The sequence below is a fragment of the Marmota flaviventris genome, chromosome 3 (assembly GCF_047511675.1).
Source record: "Marmota flaviventris isolate mMarFla1 chromosome 3, mMarFla1.hap1, whole genome shotgun sequence".
Classification (NCBI taxonomy): domain Eukaryota; kingdom Metazoa; phylum Chordata; class Mammalia; order Rodentia; family Sciuridae; genus Marmota; species Marmota flaviventris.
In genome coordinates this window covers 8,675,672-8,703,530 of record NC_092500.1, presented here as the reverse complement: position 1 = coordinate 8,703,530, position 27,859 = coordinate 8,675,672, and the positions used below count along the sequence as shown (strand labels likewise).

General features: G+C 41.5%; 1 protein-coding gene across 1 annotated transcript in view; it reads left to right on the top strand.

The window, feature by feature from the left end:
* Tnrc6b (trinucleotide repeat containing adaptor 6B) overlaps nucleotides 1-27,859 on the top strand; it is a 257,256-nt gene that overhangs the window by 64,079 nt on the left and 165,318 nt on the right. Inside the window, exons 2-3 of the mRNA XM_027928331.3 lie at nucleotides 3,624-3,698; nucleotides 14,721-14,811. Coding sequence (XP_027784132.1) covers nucleotides 14,767-14,811 — 45 coding nt within the window. The 5' untranslated portion in view covers nucleotides 3,624-3,698; nucleotides 14,721-14,766. The remainder of the gene's footprint in view (nucleotides 1-3,623; nucleotides 3,699-14,720; nucleotides 14,812-27,859) is intronic.

Here is a 27,859-nt window from a genome sequence, read left to right as displayed (position 1 = left end):
GCATGCCTCAAATGCATAAGGCCCAGGACTCAATCTCTAGCCAAAAAGAAAAAATAATTGTATATTCTCAATAGTCTGTACCCAAGAATTAATGCCAGATATCAAACTGGTGACAGTGGTGAGTCCTAGGAGGACTGGGGTAGGGGAAGAGTGAAGAGTGGTCAAGGGCCTTATCTATACCACTTGAAATTTTAAAATGAGAGTTAAAATTAAAAAGAACCATGATGAATAGTCAAGTTTGAAAATTAAAACACTTCTGTATCACTAGTAGAAAGTAAATATTGTTAGCTGACTGTGTATTTCTTTCATCTTGTTATATTCACAGGAAGACTTGAAGTTCCAGTTATATCCTGTAAATTTAGTTAGGCACTTGGCTTTGGAGTTTAGCAAGACTCAGGGTTTGATTAGTACAGGATCCATAGAACCCCCCATTGTGAACCTCAAGTCCAGTTTCATTGCCCTGTAAGAGATGAGGAGAAAACTTGAGTGGTTCATAGTTTACTGCTACAACTGCACATGATCATCAGGTGGTTACAGAGTAGTTCTGAATGTTTTGAAGAAATTTGCCATTATTTATTCCTTGGAAGGAAAATAGTGCTGTAGACAACTTCAACTAAGTAATTTCAGATGTTAAATTTAGAATTAACATTTGTGTGGACCTTGAGTGCAAGTGCACCTGATGCAGTAGTGCAGGCACACTCTTCCATACACTCTGGACTTAGGGTGCTTGGGGGTGGAGTGCACCTGGAGTCCCAGCTGCGTAGAGGCTGAGGTGGGAGGATCTCTTGAATCCAGGAGTGCAAGACCAGCCTAAACAACATAGCAAGACCCCATCTCCAGGGGCGGCAAATAAAAAAAGTACTTGGAAAATTGCCTGTTTTCCCTTGCCTGCTTAACCTGTGCTGTTAACTGCCGTTATCCTTTTCCCCTCACTGAATGCTGGCAAGTGTCTGAGACTCATGACAGAGCAGGCAAAGGACTGAGATGGTTACTGTCTTCTTAACTTGTCTGTTAAGAACATATGTAATAATGAGCTACTTTGTGAAGTTGGAACAGAATTTGTACTAATGATAAATCTAAAGAAGTTGTGGTTTAGCCTGGGCAGAATCTTTGATTAAAATAGGGAACTAAAAATCAGTCTGTATTCTTTTATAGTCTATGGTTGATTGACAAAAAATTTAAAAATCTGATAATTCTCTGAGGTGTGCTGAGGGTCAGACATAACCAACCTATGGTTCTTAAGGCCTCTGTGAGGACCAGACCAGCTAGCTCTTGAGCTGTTGCAGTGCTGTTCAGTGGGAGAAACATCTGCACTAAAGTACCGAGTTCCTTGGATTCCACTGGGGTTTAGTTCCATTTATGCTCTATTGAACTCCTGCCCAACCTAATTTAAAGTTGTCTAAGATACAGTCCTTGCTGTCAGTGAAGAAGACATCCGTGTGGACAGAACCAGTATAAGATGATCTACCTCAAAGGAGAGTAGCACTTCACCCAGCCAAGCAGGCACAGAAAATTTCCAGTAGAAGCCGCGTGGTGGCAGAAGCCTGTAATCGCAGCAAATGAGGCAGGAAGATCACAAATTCGAGGCAATTTAGCAAAACATTGTCTCAAAACAAAAAATAAAATGGTTGGGGATATAACTTAGTGGTAAAGCTCCTGGGTTCAAAGGAGACAGATAAAAGATGAGTAGAAGGGAATTAGCAAAAGGCCCTCAGTAGGCATTAGTGCATGAGTGTGGGCAACAAGGAAACCAGGCACAGTGCTTATAGGTAGAATGGGAAGATAAGATAGGTCTGAGGAGATTTTGGATTTGACCCTAAAGTAATGGGTAGTTATTGACTGAATACAAGTCAGTGCACATCCACAAAGGTCAAATTTGCTTTTGAAAAAGAGGCATTGCACCAGGAATGTGCAGTAGCACATGCCTGTAACCCCAGCAAATCAGGAGGCTGAGACAAGAGGATCGCAAATTTGAGGCCCTCCTAGACAACTTAGTTAGACCCTGTCTCAAAGTAAAAAATAAAAAGTGCTGGGAGTATAGCTCTGTAGTAGTGCAACCCAGGCTTCAATCCCCAGTACAATAGAAAAAAGAAAAAGACACATTGCATTGCTAGGACAACAGTGTGTGTAATAGAGAGATAGGAATGAAATTTAAAACATATGGGTTCTTGCTGGGCGTGGAGGCACACTCCAATAATCCGTCCCAGTGGCTGGGGAGGCTGAGGCAATAGGATCGCAAGTTCAGAGTCAGCCTTAGCAGCTTAGTAAGGCCCTAAGCAGCTTAGCAAGACCCTGTCTCTAAATAAAATGTAAAATGAGTTGGGATGTGGCTCAGTGGTTAAGTGCCTCTGGGTTCATTCCCCAGTACCAAAAAACGAAAAAACAAACAAAAATTATGGATTCTCAACACCGTTCCGTCAGAGATTTATTGATCTAAAAGGGTATTAAGTAAAATAAGTAAAAGTGATGACAGATAAGGTCACCGGATGCTTTCAGGATTTGCTAAAGTGACATTTCCAGCACTGGAACATAATATGGGACTAAAACTACACCTAACAGCCTGTAGCCACCAGGAGAGGAATGTGCTCTCATGGACAGAAGCATTAAGTTGATTGTGAAATAAAGGGACCAACTTCCAAAGAGCTTTCTAATAGCAGTTCAGATGCTGATCACAGATAAGCTGAGGCTGGGCTCACCATTGTTTTGACCACCCTGTCACACACAGTAGGTGCAGTCTTGAGCTGGAGAACCTCTAATACTTGTTTCTGCCTCTGTAAAATGAAGGCACTGGCCATTTCACATATCTTCAGATGCCTGTATATGGACAGATATCTATCTATATGTTCATTCATCAACATATTCAGACTTTTGAATATATCTTAGCACATCATAAAATTGTCACTGCATTCATTAGCAGATTGCAATTAATTTAATTTGAAGAGACAATTCCAGCCATTATTTGAGAATGGATTGGGGAGAAGCAAGAGTAGAAGCGGGGAACAGCTAAGAGGCCTCCACAGGGAAAGTGATGACCTCAGTGGAAATGAAGAATTGTGGTGGATTTGAGATACAGATGTTGAGAACAGAAATGGTAGGGCTTATGTGAGGTACTCTCGGGTAGGTGAGGTTCCAAGAAAGAACTTCAGGTTCTGCCTTGATGAAGACAGTGGAGATGGGAGGAACTTGGGCAGAGTGAAGATGGAGTTTGGGACAAGTTGAGTTTGTAGTGATTGTGAGACATCCAGATGGAGACACTGAAAAGGCAATGTTTTGGGGGGTAAAACAGTAAATAAAAAAGTTTTGATAATAGGTTTTAATGTCCCTTTAGAAAGTGTTCCAATTTATGTTCCTAATAGCCATTTGCCTTGACTGAGCTTGCATTTGGTGCCCTACCCTATACTAGGCCTTTCACACATAATTAAACTTCAAAAGAACCTTCTGAGGTAGATGCTGTTACTGCCCTAGTGTTGGATGGGGAAGTCTTCGCTTGGGAGGCCCGGCCACTGGCCTGCGGGCCAGCTGCTGTGAAGCAGGGAGCTGGATTTGGATGGGGCTTCCTGATCCACTTTTTCTCTGGAGTCTTCCATGGAGCACGTAGCTCATTGTGATTTTTCTCTTTTCAGGGTTTTGGTTTTTTGCACTGAATGTAACCTAGACTCATCGTCTCAGGCCTGCGTTGCCCCAAGATACTGTCAAAGGTAAGTTTTTAAAATTGACATCCACCATGTATTGGTAATGGAATGGGAGAGTCTTTATCTTAAAAAGAAGGAAAATGGGCTGGGTCCATAGCTCAGTGGCAGAGTACTTGCCTGGTACGTGTAGGCACTGGGTTCCATCCTCAGCACCACAGAATAATAAATAAGTAAAATAATCTACAACTAAAAAAAAAACAAACAATTTTTTTAAAGGTTAAAAAAAAAAAAAAAGGAAAAGAGCTGGGGCTATAGCTCAGTTGGTAGAGCTTGCCTCACATGCACAAGGCCCTGGGTTCAATCCTCAGCACTGCATACACACAAAAAGGAAAGTATGTTATGATGTTGTTGCTTCTTTGCAGATTTCTTATAGAAGGAAATTTTTGAATTCCTACTTTGGTAGGTCCCTTTAAATTGCACTGGTTTTGGTGGTGGGAATGTAACTCAGTGGTAGAATACTTGCTTAACTTGCATGAGTCCTGCATTTGACCCCCAGCACTACATAAAACAAAGAAAAAGAAAGGGGCATGGGGAGGGAGGGAGAGGGGACAAGCTATGGTGTTCAGATGGCTACTGACATTTGGTGCTTTATCCTATAAAGCAGGACCTTACTAGGATTAGCAGTTGCGCAGTTCTATGTGAGAAGATTGCCTGCTTCTCTGCCTCTGGTCTCCCTGCTCCATTCTGCAGTACACATTCCTGCCTGGGTTTGCTTTCTAGATGAGAGATTTAGCCATGTCACTGCTTTGCTGAAACAGCTTCCGTGGCTCCCAGTGGTTGCTGATGCTAATCTACAAACCCCTTCAAAATCTAATTCCAGGCATGGATTCTGGCTTCTGTGGGGAATCCCTGTCTGTAAGTCTTTTGATTGGTTATTTATTTTTGCGATGCAGAGGAGTGAACCCAGGCCTCATGTGTACTAGGCACACACTAAGCTTTACCCCCAGCCCTCAGTCTATAAGTCTCACCAGATCATTTTCTGTTTCCTAAATATGTATGGTTTTGTGCCTTGGTTGATGCTTTTCTCTTTGCTCAGAGTGTAGCAAAATGCAGCTACCTGCTCTTCTTTTTTCTACCTTTCCTATTTTCCTGTTCTCCCAGACTGCTATAGAATTCCTTTTTCATGTGTCTTAAGAACTCCTCTTGTGGGGCTGGGGTTGTGGCTCAGTGGTAGAGCACTAGCCTCACATATGGGAGGGCTTGGGTTTGGTCCTCAGCACCACATAAAAATAAATAAAAATAAAGGTATTGTGTCCAACTACAACTAAAAAATAAATATTTTTAAAAAGAGAACTCCTATTGTTATTGTGATAATAAATTACCCCTAACTTAATGTGAGTTTTTTTTTGTTTGTGTCCATCATCTTTACTATTCTGTAAACTCTTTGAGGCTTCTTGGAAAGAAACTTTTTAAAATTTAAATGAATTTATTTAACTGATACATAAAAACATACAAATTGGACATATTTGTCTGGTTCTATCTGATATTTTTGATACATGTATACACCGTGTAATGTTTTAAGTCAGGTTAAACATCTGTTTCCTCAGACATTCATGATTTCTTTATGGTGATAACATCCAAAAATTTCTTTTTTCTAGCTTTTTGAAATTACATATTTGTAGTCACTCTACTGGCAACAGCACACTTGAACCAGGAACTAAGAACTAACTTTTTTTTCTCATTATTGTGCTGGGGATAAAACCCAGGGCTCTGTGCATGCTTAGGCCTGTTGGCCACTGCTGGACACCTTAGTAAAGCTATACATTCCTTGTTTAATCCTTCTGTACTTCTACCTGCCCGGTGTATGAATGAAAATAACTAAGGATTAAAAGTTAATGCCAAATATGACAGTGCAACCATGTAATCCCAGTGATGTGGGAGGCTGAGGCAGGAAGATCACAGGTTTGAGGCCAGCCTTAGCAACTGAGCAAGACCCTGTCTCAAAATTTTAAAAAAATTTAAAAAGGGCTGAAGGTGTAGCACAGTGGTAGAGCATTCCTAAATTCAATCCCAAGTACTAAAAAAAAAAGACAAAGAAAAAGAAGGTTAATAACTTGTCCAAGATTATACACCTAATAACTGACAAAGAAGAAGGATTTTGTTTCTTCAAAGTCAAAGCTTATTCTACTACACCATACTAGCCCAGCACCATTTGACATGTGGTAGAAACTCACTAGATGTTTTCTGCATTCATATGTATTACATTTTAATTTTTTATTTTTTTATTCTACCATTTTCTTTATACTTTTTTTAAAAATTTGTTTTAATTAGTTACACATGACAGTACAATGATCTTGACATATCATACATTTGAATCAGATGGGATATAATTTCTCATTATTCTGAGTGTATAGGTTGCAGAATCACATTGGTCATGCAGTCACGTATATACACACAGCAATAATAATGTCTATTTTATTCTGCTGTCCTTTCTTTCCCCGCTTCCCCTCCCCTCCCCTCCCATCACTTCTCTCTACACAATCTAAAGTGACACACTTCTTTTTTGTTTTTTCCCTCACATTGTCATACATGTATTCTGTATAACGAAGAGGGTCTCCTTCCTTCTTCGTGCAGTTCCCTTTCTCCCTCCCTTTCCCTCCCACCTCTCTTCCCTATTGAGTGGTAATCTTCTTCTCATGCTCTTCCTCCCTATCCCATTTTGAGTCACCCCACCTTATATCAGAGAAGACATTTGGCATTTGTTTTTTAGGGATTGGCTAAACTTCACTTAGCATAATCTGCTCTAATGCCATCCATTTTCCTGCAAATGCCATGATCTTGTTATTTTTTTAGTGCTGAATAATATTCCATTGTGTATAAATGCCACATTTTTTTTTTTATCCATTCATCCATTGAAGGACTTCTAGGTTGGTTCCACAGTCTAGTTATTGTGAATTGTGCTGCTATAAACATTGATGTGGCTGTGTCCCTGTAGTAATGCTGTTTTTAGGTCTTTTGGGTTTAGTCCGAGAAGAGAAATAGCTGGGTCAAATCACCATTTGACCCAAATCTTCTATTTCCAGCTTTCCAAGGAATCTCCATACTGCTTTCCAAATTGTCTGCACCAATTTGCATTACCACCAGCAATGTATGAGTGTACCTTTTTCCAACATCCTCACCAGCACTTGTTGTTGTTTGACTTCGTAATAGCTGCCATTCTTACTGGAGTGAGATGGTATCTTAGAGTAGTTTTAATTTGCATTTCTCTGATTGCTAGAGATAGTGAGCATTTTTTTTGTGTATTTGTTGATTGATTATATATCTTCTTCTGAGAAGTGTCTGTTCAGGTCCTTGGCCCATTTGTTGATTGGGTTATTTGTTTTTTTGTTGTTTAACTTTTTGAGTTCTTTGTATGTATTACATTTTAAATAAAAAGGAACTTACCAAATACTATTAAATGCCAGGAACGCAATTTTAAGTGGACTGAATAAAGAGAATAACAAGATTTAGTGTCTGATATCAAGAGGATGACAGGCAGATCCTTATTACATAGAGGCATCTATGTGAACAAATAAATTCAGTAAAACACAGTGAGTTTTATATGGTGCTGAGGATCACACCCAGTGCCTCACATGTGCCAGGCAAGCACTCTACCACTGAGCCACAACCCCAGCCCAACACGATGAATTTAATAATAAGATTCAAACAGTATCCACTGGGGCCACTGAGAAAGGAATCATCATTTCTACCTGGGTCAGGGAATACTTTCTAAAAACTGAGTCTGTAATGATAAACAGGGTGTCCCTTCTTGGCATAGGGGAGAGAAAGGCAGGCAGGATAATATGAATTAAAACATGAAAACCTGAAGCATACTGGCATATTGTGGAGCTGTAAGTTCAGCATGGCTGGAACAAAGAAATCAGACAGGTGAAACTGGAGAGCCAGGGCTGGGCTGGGGCTCAGTGGTTGTGTGAGACACTGGGTTTGATCCTAAGCATCACATTAAAAAAAATAAATAAATAAATAAAAAGATATTGTGTCTATCTACAACCAAAAAATATTTAAAAAAATAAAAAACTGGAGAGACAGAGACAGGCTAGATCCTGGAGGGCTTTGAAAATACTAGCATATGTGCCAATTTTTTTTTTGGTACCATGGATTGAACCCAGGGGCACTTAAGCACTGAGCAACATCCCCAGACCTTTTTAATTTTTAATTTTGAGACTGGATCTTGCTAAGTTGCTGCAGATGTCTTTGAACTTGGATCCTCCTGCCTCAGCCTCCCAAGCTGCTGGAATTACGGGTGTGTGCAACTGCGTCTGGCATGTGCCAACTTTTATGGACAACCTTGCTCAGGATCTAAGTGACATTACTCATGTTTATCCATTAACATTTGTTGAGTCCTGCCCTGTGTGTGCTGAGCACAGTGCCAGGCCAAGACCATCCATCACTTACATGTATGCTACACTGATGACAGCTCTGAGGTAAAGTGACACACTGAGGCAGAATGAAATGCTTGTGAAAGCGCTGGCCTTCCTTGTTCACCTCTCCAGTTAACTTAAGTGGGTTTTGCCTTGACTTTTTCATGATTGTTAGCACTGATACTTATACCTTCTGACAGTCCCCAAGGGGAACCCAGAGTTAACTGTGCATTGCCTGTTTGATTCTTCCAGTTTGTCAGAAGGACAGTAAGATTGACTTAGACCCTAGACACAACTATAAGTCATAACTTCAAACAAGAATGTCATCATTGCTGGGAGTGTGTAACTCAGAGGTAGAGCTTGCATAAGGCCCTAGGTTTGATCTTCAGCACCACACTGATGCTGTGGTGCTAGGTTTGATCTGACAGCACTCTGTCCCAGAACATAGCGTTCTATGTTAGGACTTCTCTGCTGCATAATGATAAGGATTCCTCCATGAGGGTCCAGAGTCAGGCCCTGCAACAAATCCCAGTTACTTGGGAGTCTGAGGCAGGAGGATCACAAGTTCAAGGCCAGCCTTAGCAACTTAGCAAGACCATGTGTCAAAATAAAAAAAAAAAAAATGAAAAGGGCTACTTTTGAACTGCACCCCACTACCCATCAAGCTTTTTTTTTTTTTTTAAAAAGAAACACATTAAAAACTATTAAGGATAATTCCAAAGGAACAACCAAAAAATGGGAGCAAAGAAAGGATGAAAAGAAAAGCAGGTATCAATAAAATGTAAGTAGGCAGACTATATGGTGTTGGTTGGGAAAGTTTTAGTTTTTTAAAAAATTTTTTGCAGGTCTGGGGTTGTAGCTCAGCGGTAGAGCACTCGCCTAGCATGTGCAAGGCCCTGGGTTCTATCCTTAGCACCACATAAAAATAAATAAATAAAATAAAGATATTGTGTTCAACTACAACTGAAAACAAAATATTATTATTATTATTTTTTTTTTTTTTGTAGTAGTAGTGGAGACTGAACCCAGCAGTGCTTTTCCACTGAGCTACACTCCTAGCCCTTTTCATTTTTTTTATTTTGAGACATGGTCTTGCTAAGTTGCTAAGGCTGGCCTTGAACTTGTGATCCTCTTGCCTCAGACTCCCAAGTAATTGGGATTTGTTGCAGGGCCTGACTCTGGACCTTCATGGAGGAATCCTTATCTTTGTGCAGCAGGGAAATCCTAACATAGAACGCTATGTTTTGGGACAGAGTGCTGTCAGAACACTGGCAACTACCATTTCCTTGCTCCTTTGACAAGAAGTTATTCCCCTGTTGGTACAAGGTCTGCCTACATGGCAGTTTCTGAACTCTTGGTGTCTGGACTCCTGTAATATGAAATGTTGTGTGTCACCTCTGGCCTATTGTGATTGTTATATGTAAATTGGCACATACCCACTATAAAAGCTATTTTTGCTGTGCAATAATAGACACAATTCTCTGAAACCATCTCCGGAGGGGTTTCTCTGCGCCCTCAAACTCCCCACAGTCAGTGCTGGAAGGGCAGGCCCCTCGGCATTAGGAATTATGGGCATGTGTCACTGTTCCCAGCTTGCTTTTTTTTTTTTTAAATGGTACTGGAGATGAACCCAGGGTCTTACACATGCTAGGCAAGCACTCAACTAATAAGCTGATCCCAGCCCTTTTTATTTTGAGACAGGTTACAGTCCTCCTTCTTCAGCCTCCTGAGTGTCTTGGATTACAGGTGTGTGACACTGCACCCAGCAATTTTTATTTCTAAAAATGATTCCTGCCAGACATGATAGTACACACCTATAGTCCTAGGCACATTCCCAGTGACCTAAAGACCTTCTACTAGGCCCCGCCTCTTAGAGGACTTTCTGCCTCCCAATTGTGCCAATGTGGGGACCAACCCTTTAACACAAGGACCTTTGGGGGGACATTTAATGTCCAAATGATAGTAGGTATGACTGGCGATTGTTCATAGGTAGTTATTAGCACATTTGTGTGGAGAGAGGGAAAGATTTGCCTGAGTAAAGTGCCGAATAGTGTGTCCTTTGGGTATAGCGAAGTTAGCGAGGGCTTTGGAAGGAAAGGTATGTTATTGATGTCATGGTCATGGGATTATGGGACAGCGTAAGCAGATTCAGAAGCTGAACTTAATTGTGAGGAGTAGACTCAGATGCAAATTGGGATAGAATTGGACCCAATAAATAATAATCATTTCCCTGCCCAAGTTCTAAACCAGCAGAGGTATGTGACAAAGAAATAAGACAGGTAGAGATCAGAATGTCACTTTTATTACTAATAAAGCTGACATACCTAAGGGCAGATAGGCTTCTTAGTTCAGAACTCCAGGATTTAACAAGTGTGCTCAGCCCATAGCTCTAATCTAGGAGAGGCCTGCCTAGTAGAAGAGGGAGGGCAGGGAGCCTAATAGGCTCCCCTCTTGGAAAGGGGCCAGAGGGGGCTGGCCAGTGTAAGTCCAGGTTCACTTCTTTTTCCAGAGACACTAATCAGGTAAGTCTCTTCACCCCAACAGCATGAGTCATGTTATGGTAAGTTCATGATATTAAAACATTCACATTGTCCCACATGGAGGGAATCCTCAAGGATGGGGAGAAGGTTCCTCTCCCCTAGTGCTCCCCAGCTCTTGTCTCGTAGTGCATTGGTCTTTACCAATAAGTCCAGACAGCCAGAGTCTGCCAAGCCCCTTCCTCCCTTCACTGCTTCCCTCCTGCCTTTCTTTCTGGTGTAGACAGAAACCTCTTCCTTTCCATTTCCCCTTGGGCTCAACTGTGTACTGTTTATTAGTCCACAAACAATTTTAAAGGACAACTTTGCTCACTTTGTAAGACTCATGCTCTTTGAAGTTCACCCGTCTTCTAGCTTGTATGCAGCAAATAAATGTCCCACTTTCTGATGTCCGAAAGGCCTAAATGAAGACTCTTCCCTAAAGTCTAATCTTTCCTCAGCCATGCCAGCTTAGGAAGAGCTATGCCAGCATAATTCAAGGTCAAGCAGCAGCCCTCTGTACACTGAAGCCACCCACGCCTGCTAACACCCTATGCTGAGGCTAGCACACATGGCGTCTGCTTGCTAGGCCAAAGTGGATGGTGTATGCTGAGACCGCCTGCACAGCTGGAGTTTGGTTTAGATGAGCTTTCAGTGCCACCGTCACAATTTTGGCTTGTTTCTTGGCGAGGCTTTCAAAGCCCCCATAGTCTTTGCCGAAATTTCTGAGCCTAGTGCATGCAGCCTTGTCTCTATAGAAACAATCACTTACCTGACGACAAAGTTGCCATAACTACAGTTACCGTTAAGGTCAAAATACTGTGTGGCCTATAGTTTATAAGCTTCAGTAGTTAAAAAGCTAACACACAAGTAAAAACCTGTGTGGCCTAATGTAATCATCTACAGGAGAATCCTTCGTGTCTCATTAAAGGCCCAAAGTCCTGGCCTCCAATTGAAGCTTCAAAAATTCCACATGTATTTCATGCCCCCCAATTTTACTTCCTGTTTTTTTATCCAGATATCAGTCTCATGCACTAGATATTAGGCTCTTTGAGATCTAATAAATAGTACTATCCTCCCCTTGACTGAGCTGTGTACCAGTGGAGAAATGAGATAAAAAAGGAAAGCATTTGAGAGACCAAACTATTGTCTCTGTTACTGACAAAACTGTATTGAAGAATGTGACTTACACATAGATACTGCTAAGTGAATTTCTTAACAGTAAGCCTCAGAATTCGGCAGACTTACTTAGTTGTAGGTAGTTGTGAGGGTCTTCCATTTAGGGGTACAAGAGCCAGAAGAATGCCTGCTCCCCAGTGGTAGCTCCTTCCCAAGGGAAGGAAGGGCTGAGCTCCACCCACCTTGGCTCTCCTTCCAGATAAGTCTCTTCAAGGCAAACTTTTGTCTCCTTTGGGGTAGAGAGGAACCAGCAGGAGAGGGAAGCAGCATCCTGTGAGCATAAAGGCACAGGGAAATGTTCAGTGAGAACTGGGGATTGAGTATAGGAGAATAGAGGGAACTCTGAGAGTGGCCATCTGCATGTCCTTCGACCTATTACATTCAATCCTCAGGAAAATGAGGTTCCCAAGGGAAATGAGATAAAGGGGAATTTTCTCAACGTCTCATATACATAGTCCTTTGCGTCTGACTTGAGTTACAGCTGTGACTGTCTCTAGGCTTGTCACTGCTTCCTGCCCCTTCAGGCCTAACAATAGTAAGGTTGTCCACTGTTGCCAGCCACTGGATGGGTACAGGTCCATTGTTCTTCCTTAATAATTTCTTCTCCAACATGTTGAAAAATTTATGGCTGCTATAAGGAGAGAAGGTAAGACTTAATAAGGCCTTGATGAATAGATGGGATCTTGTGAGGAAATGATGGATTTTAGAAAGTGAATGTAGGGGCAAAAGTCTTTGGTTAAGCTGGGCACCATGGTGTACACCTGTAGTCCTGGCTCTTTGGAAGGCTAAGGCAGGAGTATATCTTGAGCCCAGGAGTTGGAGGCTAGCCTGGACAGCATAGTGAGGTCCATGTCTGGGGGAAGGTCTTGATAACAACCTTGAAAGTGGTGGGTAGGAAGGTTGGGGAGGACAGAGGGCTGTTTATTGTTGGGGCAGGGAAGAGGAATCAGGGAGGAAAAGAGCAGTGAAGGTCAGAGAAGGGTCAGCGAGAAAGATGTAAGATGTAAGAAAGCGAGGGCTGGACAAGAGAAGGGGGGAGGTGGTAAAGCTGTAGGTCAAGCAGTCTGCCGTACACCAGCAGTGGCCTTTCCTAGAGGAGCACACCATCGCCTGCCTCCTTCCTCTCCTGCCTTCCTACCGGAAGCCTGGGTGGAGCCCCAGGACTCAGAGCAGAGAGTAACCAGTGCTGGCTGAGAGCGCAGACCTGGGAGCGGAAGGGAATTCTTGGTGTGTGGAGTGCATCCTCTGCGAGTACCCACCTCCCTTCCTGTGAGTAGGAGGATGGTTGGGAGGTGCTTTGCAGTTCATATCTTGCTGGTTGTTTTTGAATTTTTTGAATGTTGTCAACTAAATTTTCATAGAGAGAGCAATCCTGTTTTTACACAACTGTCATAAACAGTGAAGGGCAAAAGCAACTAGAGAGAGCCTGTTGTACTTGCTGTGCACCTCGTGTGTGTGTGTGTGTGTGTGTGTGTGTGTGTGTGTGTTGGGGGACTGGGCAGCACAGGGTAACACGTGAACGAGTGAAAGTGAATGGAGGTTGCGTGAGAATTTCTGCTGTACCAATTGTAAACTCACATCACGTAAATAAATATTTGTTCCCAAAAAACCTTGTTGGGCAAGCTCACTAGATATTTTGAATACCCCCTTTTCCCAGCCAATAGCTGTGGAAACCCAGAAGTGCCTTCTTAGCCTCAGGTCTTGCAGCTGGCTATTAAGAAACCTGAACCAGAAGGGATTGCCATGCCCTGGTGTTTTCACAAAGAGACGTCTCTGCACACAGAAAAGCATGTGTTACAAGCATCATTTTAGGTTTTACATTTTGTAGCTGTCAGTCTTTTAAAATATTTGAGAGGTTTTAAGTTTTTATTTATTTCAAAAAAAATTTTTTTTAGGGGAGTGGTCCTGGGGACGGAACCCAGGACCTCATGCATGCTAGGTGAGCACTCCCCGCTGACCCACATCCCAGCACTTTTTATTTTGAGACAGTCTCACTAAGTTGCCCAGGTTGGCCTTGAACTTTTAATTCTTCTGCCTGAGCCTCCTGAGTATCTGGGATTGCAGGTGTGCACTGACTCCTTTTGGCATATTGTAATTCAGATCATTTTAGCAAACTTTTGCTTGATTGGTATTGAAAGGAAAAATTACTATTCTTTGTTGTTTTACCCCACAAATAGCCTAGTGTTTTTTTTGTTTGTTTGTTTTCAGAGAGAGAGAGAGGTTTTTTTTTTTTAATTTTTTTTTTTTTTTTTTTAGTTTTCGGCGGATACAGCATCTTTATTTGTATGTGGTGCTGAGGATCGAACCCAGCGCCGCGCGCATGCCAGGCACACGCACCACCGCTTGACCCACATCCCCAGCCCTAGCCTAGTGTTTTATCAAAATAAATTAGCTGACATTTAGTTGGCTAGGCGTATTTTCTTAAAAAAAAAAAAAAAAAGTGGACCACCTGTTAGAATGGACTTTCATTTTTGTTACAAAAACAAGTCTGTTGAACATAAATCATAAACCCAGAAAACCTGGCCAGGTCCAGCAGCCTAGCCCAATATCCAGCAGTGTGACCTGCTGCAGCGCAACAGCTGGCACACCGCCTTGCTCACTGAGTCCTTCTGGCAGGTTGGTGTTGACTGCAAGAACCGTTGAAGATTTCCATTATCACTTCTGCCAAGAGCCACATAAGATTGGGAAAGAAATCTAGAGCTATTAATATCCCAGTGCCTTAAGCCTTTCACAGTTATCCTGCTCCTCCAGCATAGGGAAAGAGTCCTGCTCCACCTCACTCCATCTTTCTTCTTACCTAAGATGCACGTGGTAACCTAGCGTGAGCGTGCACACACACACTCAAAGTGCCTAAGGTCATCTCCTCACAGGATCCATGGTCTCAGTGACAAAATTTCAGTTTAAATCTTTAGGGAAGTAAACTTTTGCCCAAATTCCTTACATGCGTTTTTCTCTCCTTATCTCTCTTTCAGGCAGCAGTTGTGTTTTTCTGCAGAGTTTTGCACAGAGTCTGTTCCCATGCAAACTAATGAGGGAGAAGTGTCGGAAGAAAGCAGTTCCAAGGTCAGTAACGTACCTACAAATATGAAGAATTTGAGTAGAAATCCAATAGTAGAGGCAGTGGATGAGTAGAGTGGGTGTTTTGTTTTAGGTGAATTTATAAATTAGATTGATTTAAATTAGAACCTAACCTAGATCTGGAAAGATTTTTTTTCTTCTCAGTATCTGTTTTTGTTATTCTTTTTTTTTTTCTTTTAAGAGGAGGAAAAGTTTATTTGGGGGCTCATGTTTTTGTTATTCTGTGTGACAAATTTAAAATAAATTTGACTGGAACTTTATGATTCACTATTAGAATATCATTTTATCTTTTCACTTTTAATATGAAAGTTTAGGGGCTGGGGATGTGGCTCAAGCAGTAGCGCGCTCGCCTGGCATGCATGCGGCCAGGGTTTGATCCTCAGCACCACATACAAACAAAGATGTTGTGTCCGCCGAAAACTAAAAAATAAATATTAAAATTCTCTCTCTCTCTCTCTCTTTAAAAAAATATGAAAGTTTAATATACTTGTAAAAATTAACAGTCAGAAGTATATGAGGCTGAAAGTAAAAGCCTGTCCCTGTTCTTGCTGCACAGAAGCAGTCACTTGTGCTTTTCAGACATTTTTCTATTATAAATTTTAAGTGATAATTTGTTGGTTTTTCATTTAAAACGGAAGGAATTTTTTTCTTTGTCAAACCCAATCTACAAATAGGTTATCTGTGTTTATCTACTTCTATCTGGCTCCATGTCCTGAATTTCCTTGGCTCTTTCCTGATGTGGTCACATGGGACCTTTTCTTCTGGGAGCCTCTAGGTACCTCACATTGTCTTCTAAACAGTCTCTAGCACTGCACCTTGCCCAAGGATCCCCAAAGGCGGGAGGCCCTCTGCTGCTGCACTGCCACGAGTATTCTCTATGGGATGCTTATTCTTTCACCAGAGCCAAAGTGGAGACCAGTCAAAATGGCACCAAGAACCCCCCTAAGCATACTGAGTGGAAGAAACTGGACACAAAAGATCATATATTGCATCATGCCACATAGGGGACATGTGCAGAATAGATAAATCCATAGGCAGAGGCAGGTGGGTGGTTTCTGGAGATTGGAGGAGGGAGATGTGGAATGGACAGTAACTGCCTAATGGATATGGGGTTTCCACATGGGGTGATGAAAACATTTTAGAACTAGGTAGAAGTGGTAGATGCACAGCATTGCAGATACATTAGATGCCTCTGAATTGTTCATTTCAATATGTTTATGTTATATGAATTTCATATCAATAATTGTTAAAATTTTAAAAAAGGAAAAAAAAAATGTCACTGGATTCCTGTTACCCATGCTCACTGCCTGTTGGCTTCCTGCTTTGATTCACTGGATTCCAGAGAGGCCACACGCTAGTCTGCCCTTGCACATTGTGTGCTAGGCTGTAAGAAACTGAGTCCCTTCCTCAACAGCTCCTTCAGCATGATTTTGAACTTCACCACTCAATAGGGTTGTGATCAGGTCCATGGAGGGGGGACACCTGCCATCTTGTCTTCTTATTCCCCCCCCCCCCCAATCTCACCAGGTCTCTTCCTTCTTTCTGTAGCCAGGGCAGAAGCCTATAGGCTTACACTAGATGTACCTAGACCCTAAGTCTCAGTGAGGGCTGTCAGAACCAACAAAACTCAGAGGCTCTAGGAATCACCTCAACACATGCCCAGGACTCTCAAGACACATACACCCTGGGATTTCTGAGGTACACATACACACTTCCCCAAGATCCTAATTCATTATTTTATAATGAAATATAATGTTAATGAAGACTGGATTCTAGGATTCCCTGGCTACTAATATATCTCTCCCTGGAAAGCTGAGGGGTAATTAGAAGATTGCTTACTGAGCATGTAATAGATTATGCCATAAACTCAGATTTTACCTTTGTTTGGCTGGGACGGGGGGGCTGGTTTTCTTGATTTTTTATTTACTTAATATTTTATCAGTTTAAAATCAATTAGAAAGAACATTCTTCTTATACTTGAAGAAAGTAGATGCTTCTGTTAATCAGAAGTTAGAGTATAACTTCAGCCTCATCAGTCTTAATTCAATTCAGGTTTTTATGTTTTATTCTCCCTGTGTTGCCTTTTGTTTAAAATCTTGTATTTGGAATGATTTCATGTTAACGCAGAAATTTATCATAGTGTTTTTGGTAACAGTTTGTGGCTGTCTTTGAATAAAAAGCCAGGCACAATGGCACATGCCTCCTTTCTATCTGCTCAGGAGGCCAACGCAGGAGCTCACAGGTTCAAGACCAGCCTAGGCAACTTGGTGAGACATTCGGCAATTTAGTGCGACTGTATCAAAGTGAAGAATGGCAGCTGACCACATTGGCACACACCTGTAATCCCAGCAACTTAGGAGGCTAAGGCAGGAGGATAACAAGTTCAAGGCCATCAATTTAGCAAGGCCCTAAGCAACTCAGCAAGACCCTGCCTCAAAATAAAAAAAAATTTAAACAAAAGGAGGGCTGGGGGTTTAACTCAATGTAAAGTACCCCCCAGGTTCAATCCCCAGTACCAAAAAAAAAAAAAAAAAAAAAAGGTACTGAAAGAAGACAAGTTGACAGTTATTATCAAGGTAAAACTTCAGAAGTAGCTCTTAAATATGTTCTTTGTAGGCTTAGCGACTACTACTTATGGTTTTCCCAAGGACCACTTCAGGCCTTATTTAATTTTGCTGCTATGTATGTGAGAGAGAAAACTGAATAGAACTAACACAGCTAACCAAGAGTCCATCTTATTTTTCCGTACTTTTTGAGGTTAGGTAAGAAAATTATGTTCTGTAAAAAAAAGTCTTTGGTGACTTATCAGGAACTCCAAAGGCAAGGATATGTACTTCATTGGCCTGAATCCCCTAGAGAAAGAATCAGCTCACCTACTTTATTTGACAGTTATGTGCCTGTTGATCTAAAATATATTCTGTCTGTCATATGTGGCTTTCACTTGTTGAATGCAATGATCATTTTTCTTTATGTGTCTGGTCTAAGCTGTTCAGAGCAGAGCTTTCTATTGTCAGGGAGGTTTTAGCTGTGGTGTTGATTTACTGACATGTCTTGGACCCCAGCTATGTCATCCTTTCTCCATCATTTTTTTAAATTGAGATATTACTAATAACATCACAGTAGAGTCATTCTCAATAAAATAGTCATTAATTATTTAAGTCAGAAACACTTATTAGGCACCTGCTGTTTGTTGATGCCCTGTTTAGGCATGCCAGGTCATGTAAGACATTGTGTTTGCATGTGGGGAACTTCAGTCAAGGTGAGAGAGGGAGCCATGCTAATCAGACCATGATACTGATAGTAAACGTGTGCCTAGCCCAAAGTGGTGAATTCTTCCTGGAAAGAAGCTCCACAATGGAGACTGTGACCCTTGAACTGGATTTTGTGAGAAGAAGAAAGATTTTTAAAAATTGGTTTGTTGGGGTTGGGGATGTGGCTCAAGTGGTAGCGCGCTTGCCTAGCATGTGTGAGGCACTGGGTTCGATTCTCAGCACCACGTAAAAATAAAATAAAGATATTGTGTCCACCTAAAACTAAAACTAAATATTTAAAAGAAAAATTGGTTTGTTGGGGATAGGGCTGTAGCTCAGTGGCAGAGCACTTGCCTAGCATATGTGAGGCACTGGGTTCAATCCTTAGCACCGCATAAAAATAAATAAAATAAAGGCATGCTGTCCCATCTACATCTACAAAAATATTTTTTTAAAAATTCGGGGGGCTGGGGTTGTGGCTCAGCGGCAGAGCGCTTGCCTAGCACATGCAAGGCCCTGGGTTTGATCCTCAGCACCATGTAAAAATAAATAAATAAAATAAAGATGTTGTGTCCAACTAAGAAATAAATATTAAAAAAATAAAATAAAAAATTGGTTTGTTGCTGGGAGGGTGGGTGGGGAGGAGAGGAGTGTCATAAGCAGAGGGAGTGACATGTAGCAGGTAAGTAGTAAAGTGTGATGTGAGATGGTGAGAAGGTTTGAGTGTGTTTCAAACATCTTGCTGTGTGTTATACCACACCAAAACTTAAGGACTTAAAAATCCCAGTATCCCAGGCAGAAGAACTCCAAATGATTTATGTAGACGTTCCACCCTCAAGGAAACCTAACTTCCTACTCCTTAAATGTGGTTCATATAGAGGAGAAACCTATCATAACAACACCTACCTCAGCCTGGAGACCAAGGTCAGCTTTAACAGTGACATCATGTTTAATGTGTGTATCCTTAATAATAAAAGGTAATGAAATAGCACTTCACCCCATGACCTCCCCCAAAACCCATTACCCCAGTCTAATCATCAGAAAAGCATAAGAGTCCAATAGAGGAACTTTTTGTAAAAGTTACTCTTGTTATCATTGTGGTTTGGGGAGTGTGTGTGGTTTTGGGCCTCACACGCACTAGGCAAGTGTTCTACTATTGAGCTACATCCCCAGCCCATTATTGTTTTTAACTGGGTATGGAGGGTTTGGATTTTGAAAGTGCCTGCAGGCACTCACGATAAAAATATTTAGCAGGCATTTTGGAGCTTAGGAGACCAGGTGTACATTGGGAGTTCTTAACACATAGGAATAGATGAGGCCTGGGAAGTGAGAAAAGGCCCAACTGGAACTATTCCAGTTTGTGTGTTAGACTTTAATATTTATAAAAATTATCTTAGGTGTTTTCCTTTCCTTTCCTCCCTCCTCTCCTCTTTTTTTTCTCTTCTCTCTCTCTTTCTTCTTGTACTGGGAATTGAATCCAGGGCCTACTTTACCACTGAGCAACATAGCCAGCCCTTTATATTTTGAGACAGAATCTTGCTAAATTGCATAAGCTGCTTTGAACACGCAATCATCCTGACTTGACATCTTGAGTAGATGGGATCATAGGTAGGTGCCCCTGCACCTGGTTCTTTACTTTTTAAAGTAGCTTCATTGAAGTACACTTCACTGGTGCACACCTGGAGTCCAGCTCTCTGGAGGCTGAGGCAAGAGCATCACTTGATCCCAGGTTGGAGGCCATCCTGGGCAACATAGCAAAAAGGGGAAAAAATGGGTGGGAATATAGCTCAGTTGGTATAGTGTTTCCTTCGAGTGCACAAGGGCCTGGGTTCTAATCCCCAGCACCATCAAAAAAAAAAGGGGGGGGGAGTATATTTCATATACCATAAAATTTACCCATTTGCCAGGGGTATATGTAGCTCAATGGTAAATCATGTGCTTAGCTTGTGCAGAGCCTTGGGTAAATTCTGAGTGTGCACACACACAGACACACACATTTATCCATTTAAAGTATATAGTTCAATTTTTTTTTAATCACAGAGTTGTAAACCATTACTAGTCATAAAACCTCTCTATATCCATTAACAGTCACTCCAGTTCCCTTTCTCCTGGAATCCAATCACTAATCAACTTTCTGTTTGTATAGAATTGCCAGGGATTTTTTTTTTTTTTTTTTTTTTTTTCATTTTCATACTGGAGATTGAACCCAGGGGCTCTTTACGACTGAGAAACCTCCCTAATCCTTATTTTTTTTATTTTGAGATAGTGTCTTACTAAGTTTTTGAGGATCTTGGTAAGTTGTTGAGGTTGGCCTCAAAATTGCTATTCTGCCTCAGCCTCCCATGTCTCTGGGATTATAGATGTGTACCACCTCACCAGGCTCTGGAATTGCCAATTTTGGACGTTTCATATATGAAGACTCATACAACATGTGTTTTAGAATTCTGTGTGAGTCTTCTTTCCCTTAGCAGATGTTTTCATGTTTAGCACGTATCAGTACTTCATTCCTTTTTGTGGCTGACTAGTATCCCACTGTGGCTGGATATACCATATTTTGTTTATCCATTAATCAGATGATGTATATTTGAGTTGTTTCTACTTTTGTCTAATATGAATAATGCTGCTGTGAACATTGTTGTACAAATTTTTGTTTGAATATATATTTTCATTTCTCTTGGTTATATACCTAGGAGTGGAATTGCTGGCCGTAGGGTTTACGTTTAACTTTTTTTTTTCTAAGTATTTTTTAGTTACAGATAGACACAATATCTTTATTTATTTTTATGTGGTGCTGAGGATCGAACCCAGTACTCATATGTGCGAGGCAGGTGCCAGCCCCTATGTTTAACTTTTTGAGGAACTGTCCAAACTGTTTTCCAAATGGCCACACCATTTTAGATTCCCACCAGAAATATGTGTGGTTTCCTCTTGGTCCTTTGTCTTCACCAACACTTGTTATTTCTGTTTTTTATTTTAGCCATTCTTGTGAATGGGAAATGCTACCTCATTGTGGATTTTTTTTTTTCTGTTTATTTTTGTGTTTTTGTTTTGTTTTATTTTTGTACTGGGGATTGAATCCAGGGGTGCTTTACCACTGAGCTATATCCCAGCCCTTTAAAATTGTGGGGTTTTTTTTGTTTTTAAATTTTGAGTCAGGGTTTTGTTAAATTGGTGAGTCTGGCCTCAAACTTGCAATCCTCTTACCTCAGCCTACCAAGTCTCTAGAATTAAAGGCATACATCCGTGCCTGACTCGTTTATGGTTGTGATTTGCACTTCATATGCTTTTTAAGATGAAGATGCCCAGGCCCCACCTTGGATCTACTGAAACAGAATCTCAAGAGTTGGGGTCCTGGGATCTATAATTTCTTTGTAAGCAGCCCATGTGATTCCTATGCAGATAGTAGGCATACTACAGTGGCATTGGGGGGCAGTCAGTGGATGAAGAACCAGCACGTTGTTTAAGCATCCTTTAAGAGATGAGGAAGAGCTGGGGGTGCAGCTTAGTGGTAGAGTATCTACCATGTGTGAGACCCTGGGTTGAAAACCAGAATTGCAGTGGGGGATGGGGAGTGGGGGGAGAGTGAGGCAGATACAGACTTTAGACAGCCCACACAGGGGTCCTCAACTCTTCACTCTACATTCGTTTTATTTCCTTAAGAAAAGAGACAAATTAGGGGTTGGGGTTGTGGCTCAGTGGTAAATAAATATTTTTTAAAAGACAATATTTGCTTCCAATTTGTCTTTTTAAAAATATTTTTTAGTTGTAGTTGGATACAACATCATTAATTAATTAATTTATTTTTATGTGATGCTGAGTATCGAACCCAGGGCCTTGCCTGTGCCGTTTGTTACTTTATACTTTTTGTATCTTAAGGCATTTAGTCTTGTTCCTGCCTTCTAGAATAAGGTAGGATAAAAATTACTACCTCTTCTGTAAACGGCTCTAATACATGAAGACAGTTCTTAGTTCTTAACAGCCTGGCCGGGTCGTCCAGGACGTGGCACTTTCAGTGGCTGGTGACTTCTGTTTGTTCTTTCATCTTCATGTGTTGCTTCTACCTTGTTATGTGATGGGAGCTCCAGCCCCATCACATCTGCATGCCACATGGGAAAAAGGAAAGAACTTATCCCTTCCTCTGAGGGACTTCATGGAAGCTGTATACTGCACTCTACTTCTTTTTGACCAGTCAAAATCATCTTCAAAGGATGTGTCAGCTAAATTCTTTTCTTTCTTCTTTTTTTCTCTCAATGCTGGGATCAAATCCAGGGCCTCATACACGCTAGGCAAGTGCTCTAGAACTGAACCACATTCCCAGTCCAAAAATTTGTGGTTCTTATTACTAACCAAGAAATGCTTCTTGGGCTGAGGATGTAGCTCAGTCATAGATCCTGAGCTTAGTGTATGCAAGAATCTAGGGTTAATCCCCAGCACCAAAAAAAAAAAAAAAAAGTCTTTTTACCTCAGAAGCCAATCACATTTTCCAATACATTACTGTAGTGCTGGTCTTGCTCCTTCTGTAGTTACGCATCGATTCTTTTGAACCTAATGAAAAGACTTAACAATTAGAAAAAATTGTCAAAAGACTAATGTCTTTTGAGGGGAGGTTGTCAGATTATATAACCATATGGAAATGCATGGATCATGACCACCATGTGACATATTATACACAAAACCTAATTTGAGCTGGGTACGTTGGCGCACGCCTATAATCCCAGTGGCTCAATAGGCTGAGGAGGGAGGTTTGTGAGTTCAAAGCCAGCCTCAGCAACTTAGTGAGGCCCTAAGCAATTTAGTGAGCCCTGTCTCTAAATAAAAATGGGCTGGGGATGTGCCCCTGGGTTCAATCCTGGTAGAAAACAAACAAACAAAAAAGAAGTAATTTGAAATGGACCATGGATCTAATGTGAGGGCTACAACTGTAAAACCTTTGGGAAACAACCTAACAGATGTTTTCACAGTTGTATGAAGATTATGAAAATTTCTTAGTAGATTCAAAAGCACTAATGATAAATGAGAACAATTGTTCAATTGAATTTCATTTAAAAATTTTGCACTTCTAATCAGATGACACCATGAAGAATGTTAAAAAGCTAGCTGGGCTCAGTGGAACACACCTGTAATCCCCGCTGTTTTGGAGGCTGAGATGTTTGATAAAGATTTACTGGCTGGTGGTTCTGGTTGAATATGGACTCACACCAAGGCTCCAGGGGCCTTTCAGAGACTCAGAATGGGATTGAGGATGTATCATGGGTCCTTGTTGTTTTAAGGCACCCAGCTTTTTGGACTGAGCAGCTGATGGTTTCCCCAGCTTTCCAGCCTGCAGACAGCCATTGATGGGACTATCCAGCCTCTGATGGTGTAAGAAGGATTACAATTTTGAGGCCAGCCTGGGCAAAAGACCAGTTGTAAAATAAAAATTTAAGAAAGACTGGTAATGTAACTCAGTGGCGGAGTGCTTGCCTAGCATGTAGGAGGCCCAGAGTTCCATCTCTAGTACCATCAAACAGTCAATCAATTTTTACACCTGAGTATTTTCCACTTTGTGAATTATACTTCAATTTAAAAAATTTTAGGAGCTTCTACCTTTCTCTTAGTCTGCTGGAACCCCCACCCCTTTTTTGTAGTTCTGAGGATCAAACCCAGTAGCACTCTACCACTGAGCTCCCACCCCCAGTTCCACTCTCCCTCTTTTTTTTTTTTTTTTTTTTGGTAATTTTGAGACAGCTGGGATTACAGGCATAAGCCAATAGCCCTGGCTCCTGTTGAAACCATTTTGAACATGATTCTGCCATCCAGTGTATTAATTAACTTTTCAGCTTTCAGAAAGTATGTATTCTTTCTTTTTAAATTCCAGCACCTAGAATAGAGGAGGCCATTGGGAAAATATGCCATTTATAAAAGGGATAGGATTTAGTAGTTTATTTGATATTGAAGAAAAGGAGATATGAAGGGTGACATCAAGTTGTCAAGCTGAGACTAGGAAGATGGGGTGTTCCTGTCAAAAGTAGGACCCATAAACAAAAAAGCAAATTCTGGAGTGAATAGGAGGATTCTTTCTCACCTGTGGGGTTTGGGTTGCTGGTATACTGTCTGTATGACCGGGATCTGTCAAGTGAAAATACAGTGCTGGAGAAAGGATAGGTCCGGCTGGAAGTACAGAATTAGAAATCACTCAAGATTTGATAGTTTAAGTTATGACATTAGATTAAATTGCTGTGGCAGAATCTGAAGAGATGGGTCCAGGAATAGGACCTGGAGAAATTGTGCATAGGAAGTAGGAGGAAGAGAAACAGAATCACCAGTTAGTAAATCTTTATCAAACATCTTATGTGAGGCTATAACCCCAGCTACTTGGGAGGCTGGGACAGGGGGATTGCAAGTTCAGGGTCCACTTGGCAATTTAGCAAGACCCTATCTCAAAAAAAAAGTGTGTGTAGGGGGGCATGTAGCTCAGAGGTAGAATGCCCCTGGGTTCAGTCCCGAGGACCTTACCAAAAGATATGTTTTGGGGAAACATTCACTAACTTGAATTTCTGTATTCAGTTAAGTATGTGGGTTTGAAAAGTTCTGTGAGTTTATTATGTGTGCAGATAAAATAAGGACATTTCATTCATTCAAGGGCTCAAATTATCTGTCCGTATATCTTTAATCAGGAGATCACTGGAATATGTGTTCCACCTTGACCAGAGAGTAAACCATTAAAAAGAAAAGAAAAAGTTTGAGAGACAGATAATCCAACAAAGGAGAGAGGGGGAATTTCAGAAATGAAGGAGAAGACAGCAGTGATTTAGCAACCTAGGGTGCAAACAGGCCAAGATGGAATAGGAGACCAGCCCAAGGAATGTTCCACTCAGGACACTAGCAGATCTCCTGAGATGTTTGGCCTGATTAAAAAGACACTTCTAGCTCTGCTGGGAACATCTGAAGATGAATTAGTGAAAAATATATAATAAACACTAAGCAAAAAAAAAATGGAAGAAAGAAAAAGAATGAGGGGGCTGGAGATGTGGCTCAAGCGGTAGCACGCTCGCCTGGCATGCGTGCGGCCCGGGTTCGATCCTCAGCACCACATACAAAAGATGTTGTGTCTGCCGAGAACTAAAAAAGAAATAAATATTTAAAAAGAAAAGAAAAAGAATGAGAAGAGGAACTTCAATTGCTAGTTCCAAGAAAAATTAAAAGTTATGCAAGAAAGGTAATTTATTTGCAGGAAAGGAAATTAAACTATACCATTCAATATGGTGCATATGTACATATTATTTACTTAATAATAGCATTGTGTAAGCTGAATATTGATTTGAAGAAGACCAGCCAGTCACATTGGAAGATGAGTGGGAGGCAGGTTTGTTTGTTTTTTTACTTTTAAAATCTTGTATATAAGATAAAACAAAGGGAAAAATTAAAATCTCGTGTGTGTGTGTGTTATGTATGTATATAAAATTGGCTGGGGGGGGGGGTGCGGGGATGGGCATGCACACACAGCAGGGCCTTGCGAATGCTCCCTGAGCTGTGTCCAGCCTGGCGCTCTCTCTATTACCTTCATATAAATTCAAGTAATTTTTTTTTATCAGAATATAGAAGCAGTGGGGTGTAACCTGCTCTTTTAAGAATTTGGGTGGTAAAGGGAAGGGTTTAAAGCAGTCTATTTGGAGTAATAGAAGGCCAAGGCTAATTTTTTCAGAATAGGAGAGATTGCAAAATATGTTGAGGGGATGGAATTATTGGAAAGGGAGAGAAATGGAAGATTTCTTTAGATAGGAGGGTCCCAGAGGAGGCAGGATAGTGTGGGTCATGAGTTTAGGACACAAGGGACGTTTTTCGCCTTGCAGAGAGCAATGAAGATGCAGGTTTGTAATGCAGTCACCAGAAGAACAAAAGAGAGGCCTGTGTGAGAGAGGCTGTCAGGATGGTCCTTGTCATTGTCTGAGGGAGCCTTAGCTGGATGCCTAGTGCGTGGGTTTGGGGAGTGTGAGAAGACTAGAAAGGTACCGGGGAGTAGTGAGGGACCTGGTGGGGAAGGTCAGTGGATCATTCAGATCTTCGCCCCACTGCTTAGAACAGAGAAGGTATTTGGAAATTAGTCTGGCTGTGTTCTCTTCTACAGTACACAGACAAAGGTTACATTGTTTCTGTTCCCTGGCCACCTCAGGTGGGGAAGTAGGTGAACAGAGTGTGGCAGCGGGAGGGGAGGCCTCTGGAGCACTGCTGTGGAAGCCAGGAAGGGGCAGAGGAAGAAGTGCTGGAAGACACTTTCTAGAAAAGGCAACTTTGAAGCCATGTGTCAAGGTCAGTTAGAAGTTAAGGATAATGACCCGATGAGGAAGAAGGGCCTTCTAGGCAGAGGTTCTGAAGTGGGAGTGTTGAGAGGAAGTAACAGGTTTACATTGTGAAGGAGCCAGTTGCATAGCCTTATCCAGCGGTGCTCTGCAGTCTGGAGACAGAGAGAGCAAGGTGCAGGGAGGCCAAGAACAAGTGGATTGGGGAGCAAACCTAGGGTATTGCTTGGGCAACTCACTGGCCCACCTGTCAGGTGATGATCTGAAGGTTACCTTAAGGACTCCTTGCAGAGTCTGATTAAGGTTTCAAGGAGGAAGCAGAAAAGGTGGTTGTGGTCAAAGCTGGATTTCAGGACTTGTGGACCTCCGGGTGAAGCAGTACGGATTGGTGGTGAGGTCCAGAGCCTGGTCTGCCCTTTTCCTAGCCGAAATGGGAAGGAGATGGACCGCTTGTCTGGGGCAGGTCTAAAGAGTGTCAGATACCTTGAGGCTCAGTGAAGTGCTCTCCTTGGGTTGTGCCATCAGATTCTTACACTGCATTGTTATCTCCTGCTTCTTGATTTCTCTCCCACTTACCTCTTAAGTTTGGGGAGGGCTGAGGCTGCTTTCATCATAACATCAACACAGTGTGTAACTCAGGAATATGTGCTCAATAAACACTTACTGAATGACATTGGGAGAAAGGTAAGCTGGACATTTTATAAAGATAAGTGTCGATCCTGAAAATGAATCGAGAGAGAGGAGTGATTAGATCATCAAGTCAAGTGCATGTATACAAGAAGTTTGTGGAAAAGATAAAGAAGCAGAGGAATTGGAAGGGGATTTAAGAAAAATGGGATGGGGGTTGGGGCTGTGGCTCAGTGGTAGAGCACTTGCCTAACATGTACAAGGCACTGGGTTCAATTTTCAGCGCCACATATAAACAAATAAATAAAGGTCCATCAATAACTAATAAAAATTTAAAAAGAAGAATGGGCTGATGGTGGTGTAGTGCACATTGTGGAGGAGATGAAGGAAGGAGCACCATGAGTTTGAAGCCAGCCTGGGCAATATAGGGAGACCCATCTCTTATAAACAAACACAAAAACAAACAAAACCCAGGAGATGGCAATAAGGAGCAGTGACCTTTCTGAACTGTTTTTATTGCCTTCTGAGTTGATAGAGAGTAGAAAAAGGTATGAATCCTGGCAAAAGAGATAGTATTTGGGAAAAACATTTGATTAGCATTTAAAATAAAATAGGAATTTGAATTTATGTGGAGTGGAAGGGAGAGAGTATACCAAGGGGTCTTGGCAAGCGGAAACATGGCTACGCCAGTGGTGGGCCTGTAATTTCAGTGTTTCGGGAATTGGAAATAGGAGGAGCTTAAGTTCTAGGCCCACCTCATCTTGCTAAAGACCCTGTCTCAAAATAAAAAATAAAAAGGGTTGGGGATGTAGCTCAATGGTACAGTGCCTCTGGGTCAAATCCCTGGTACTCCCTACCTCCAAAAAGAAGAGGGAA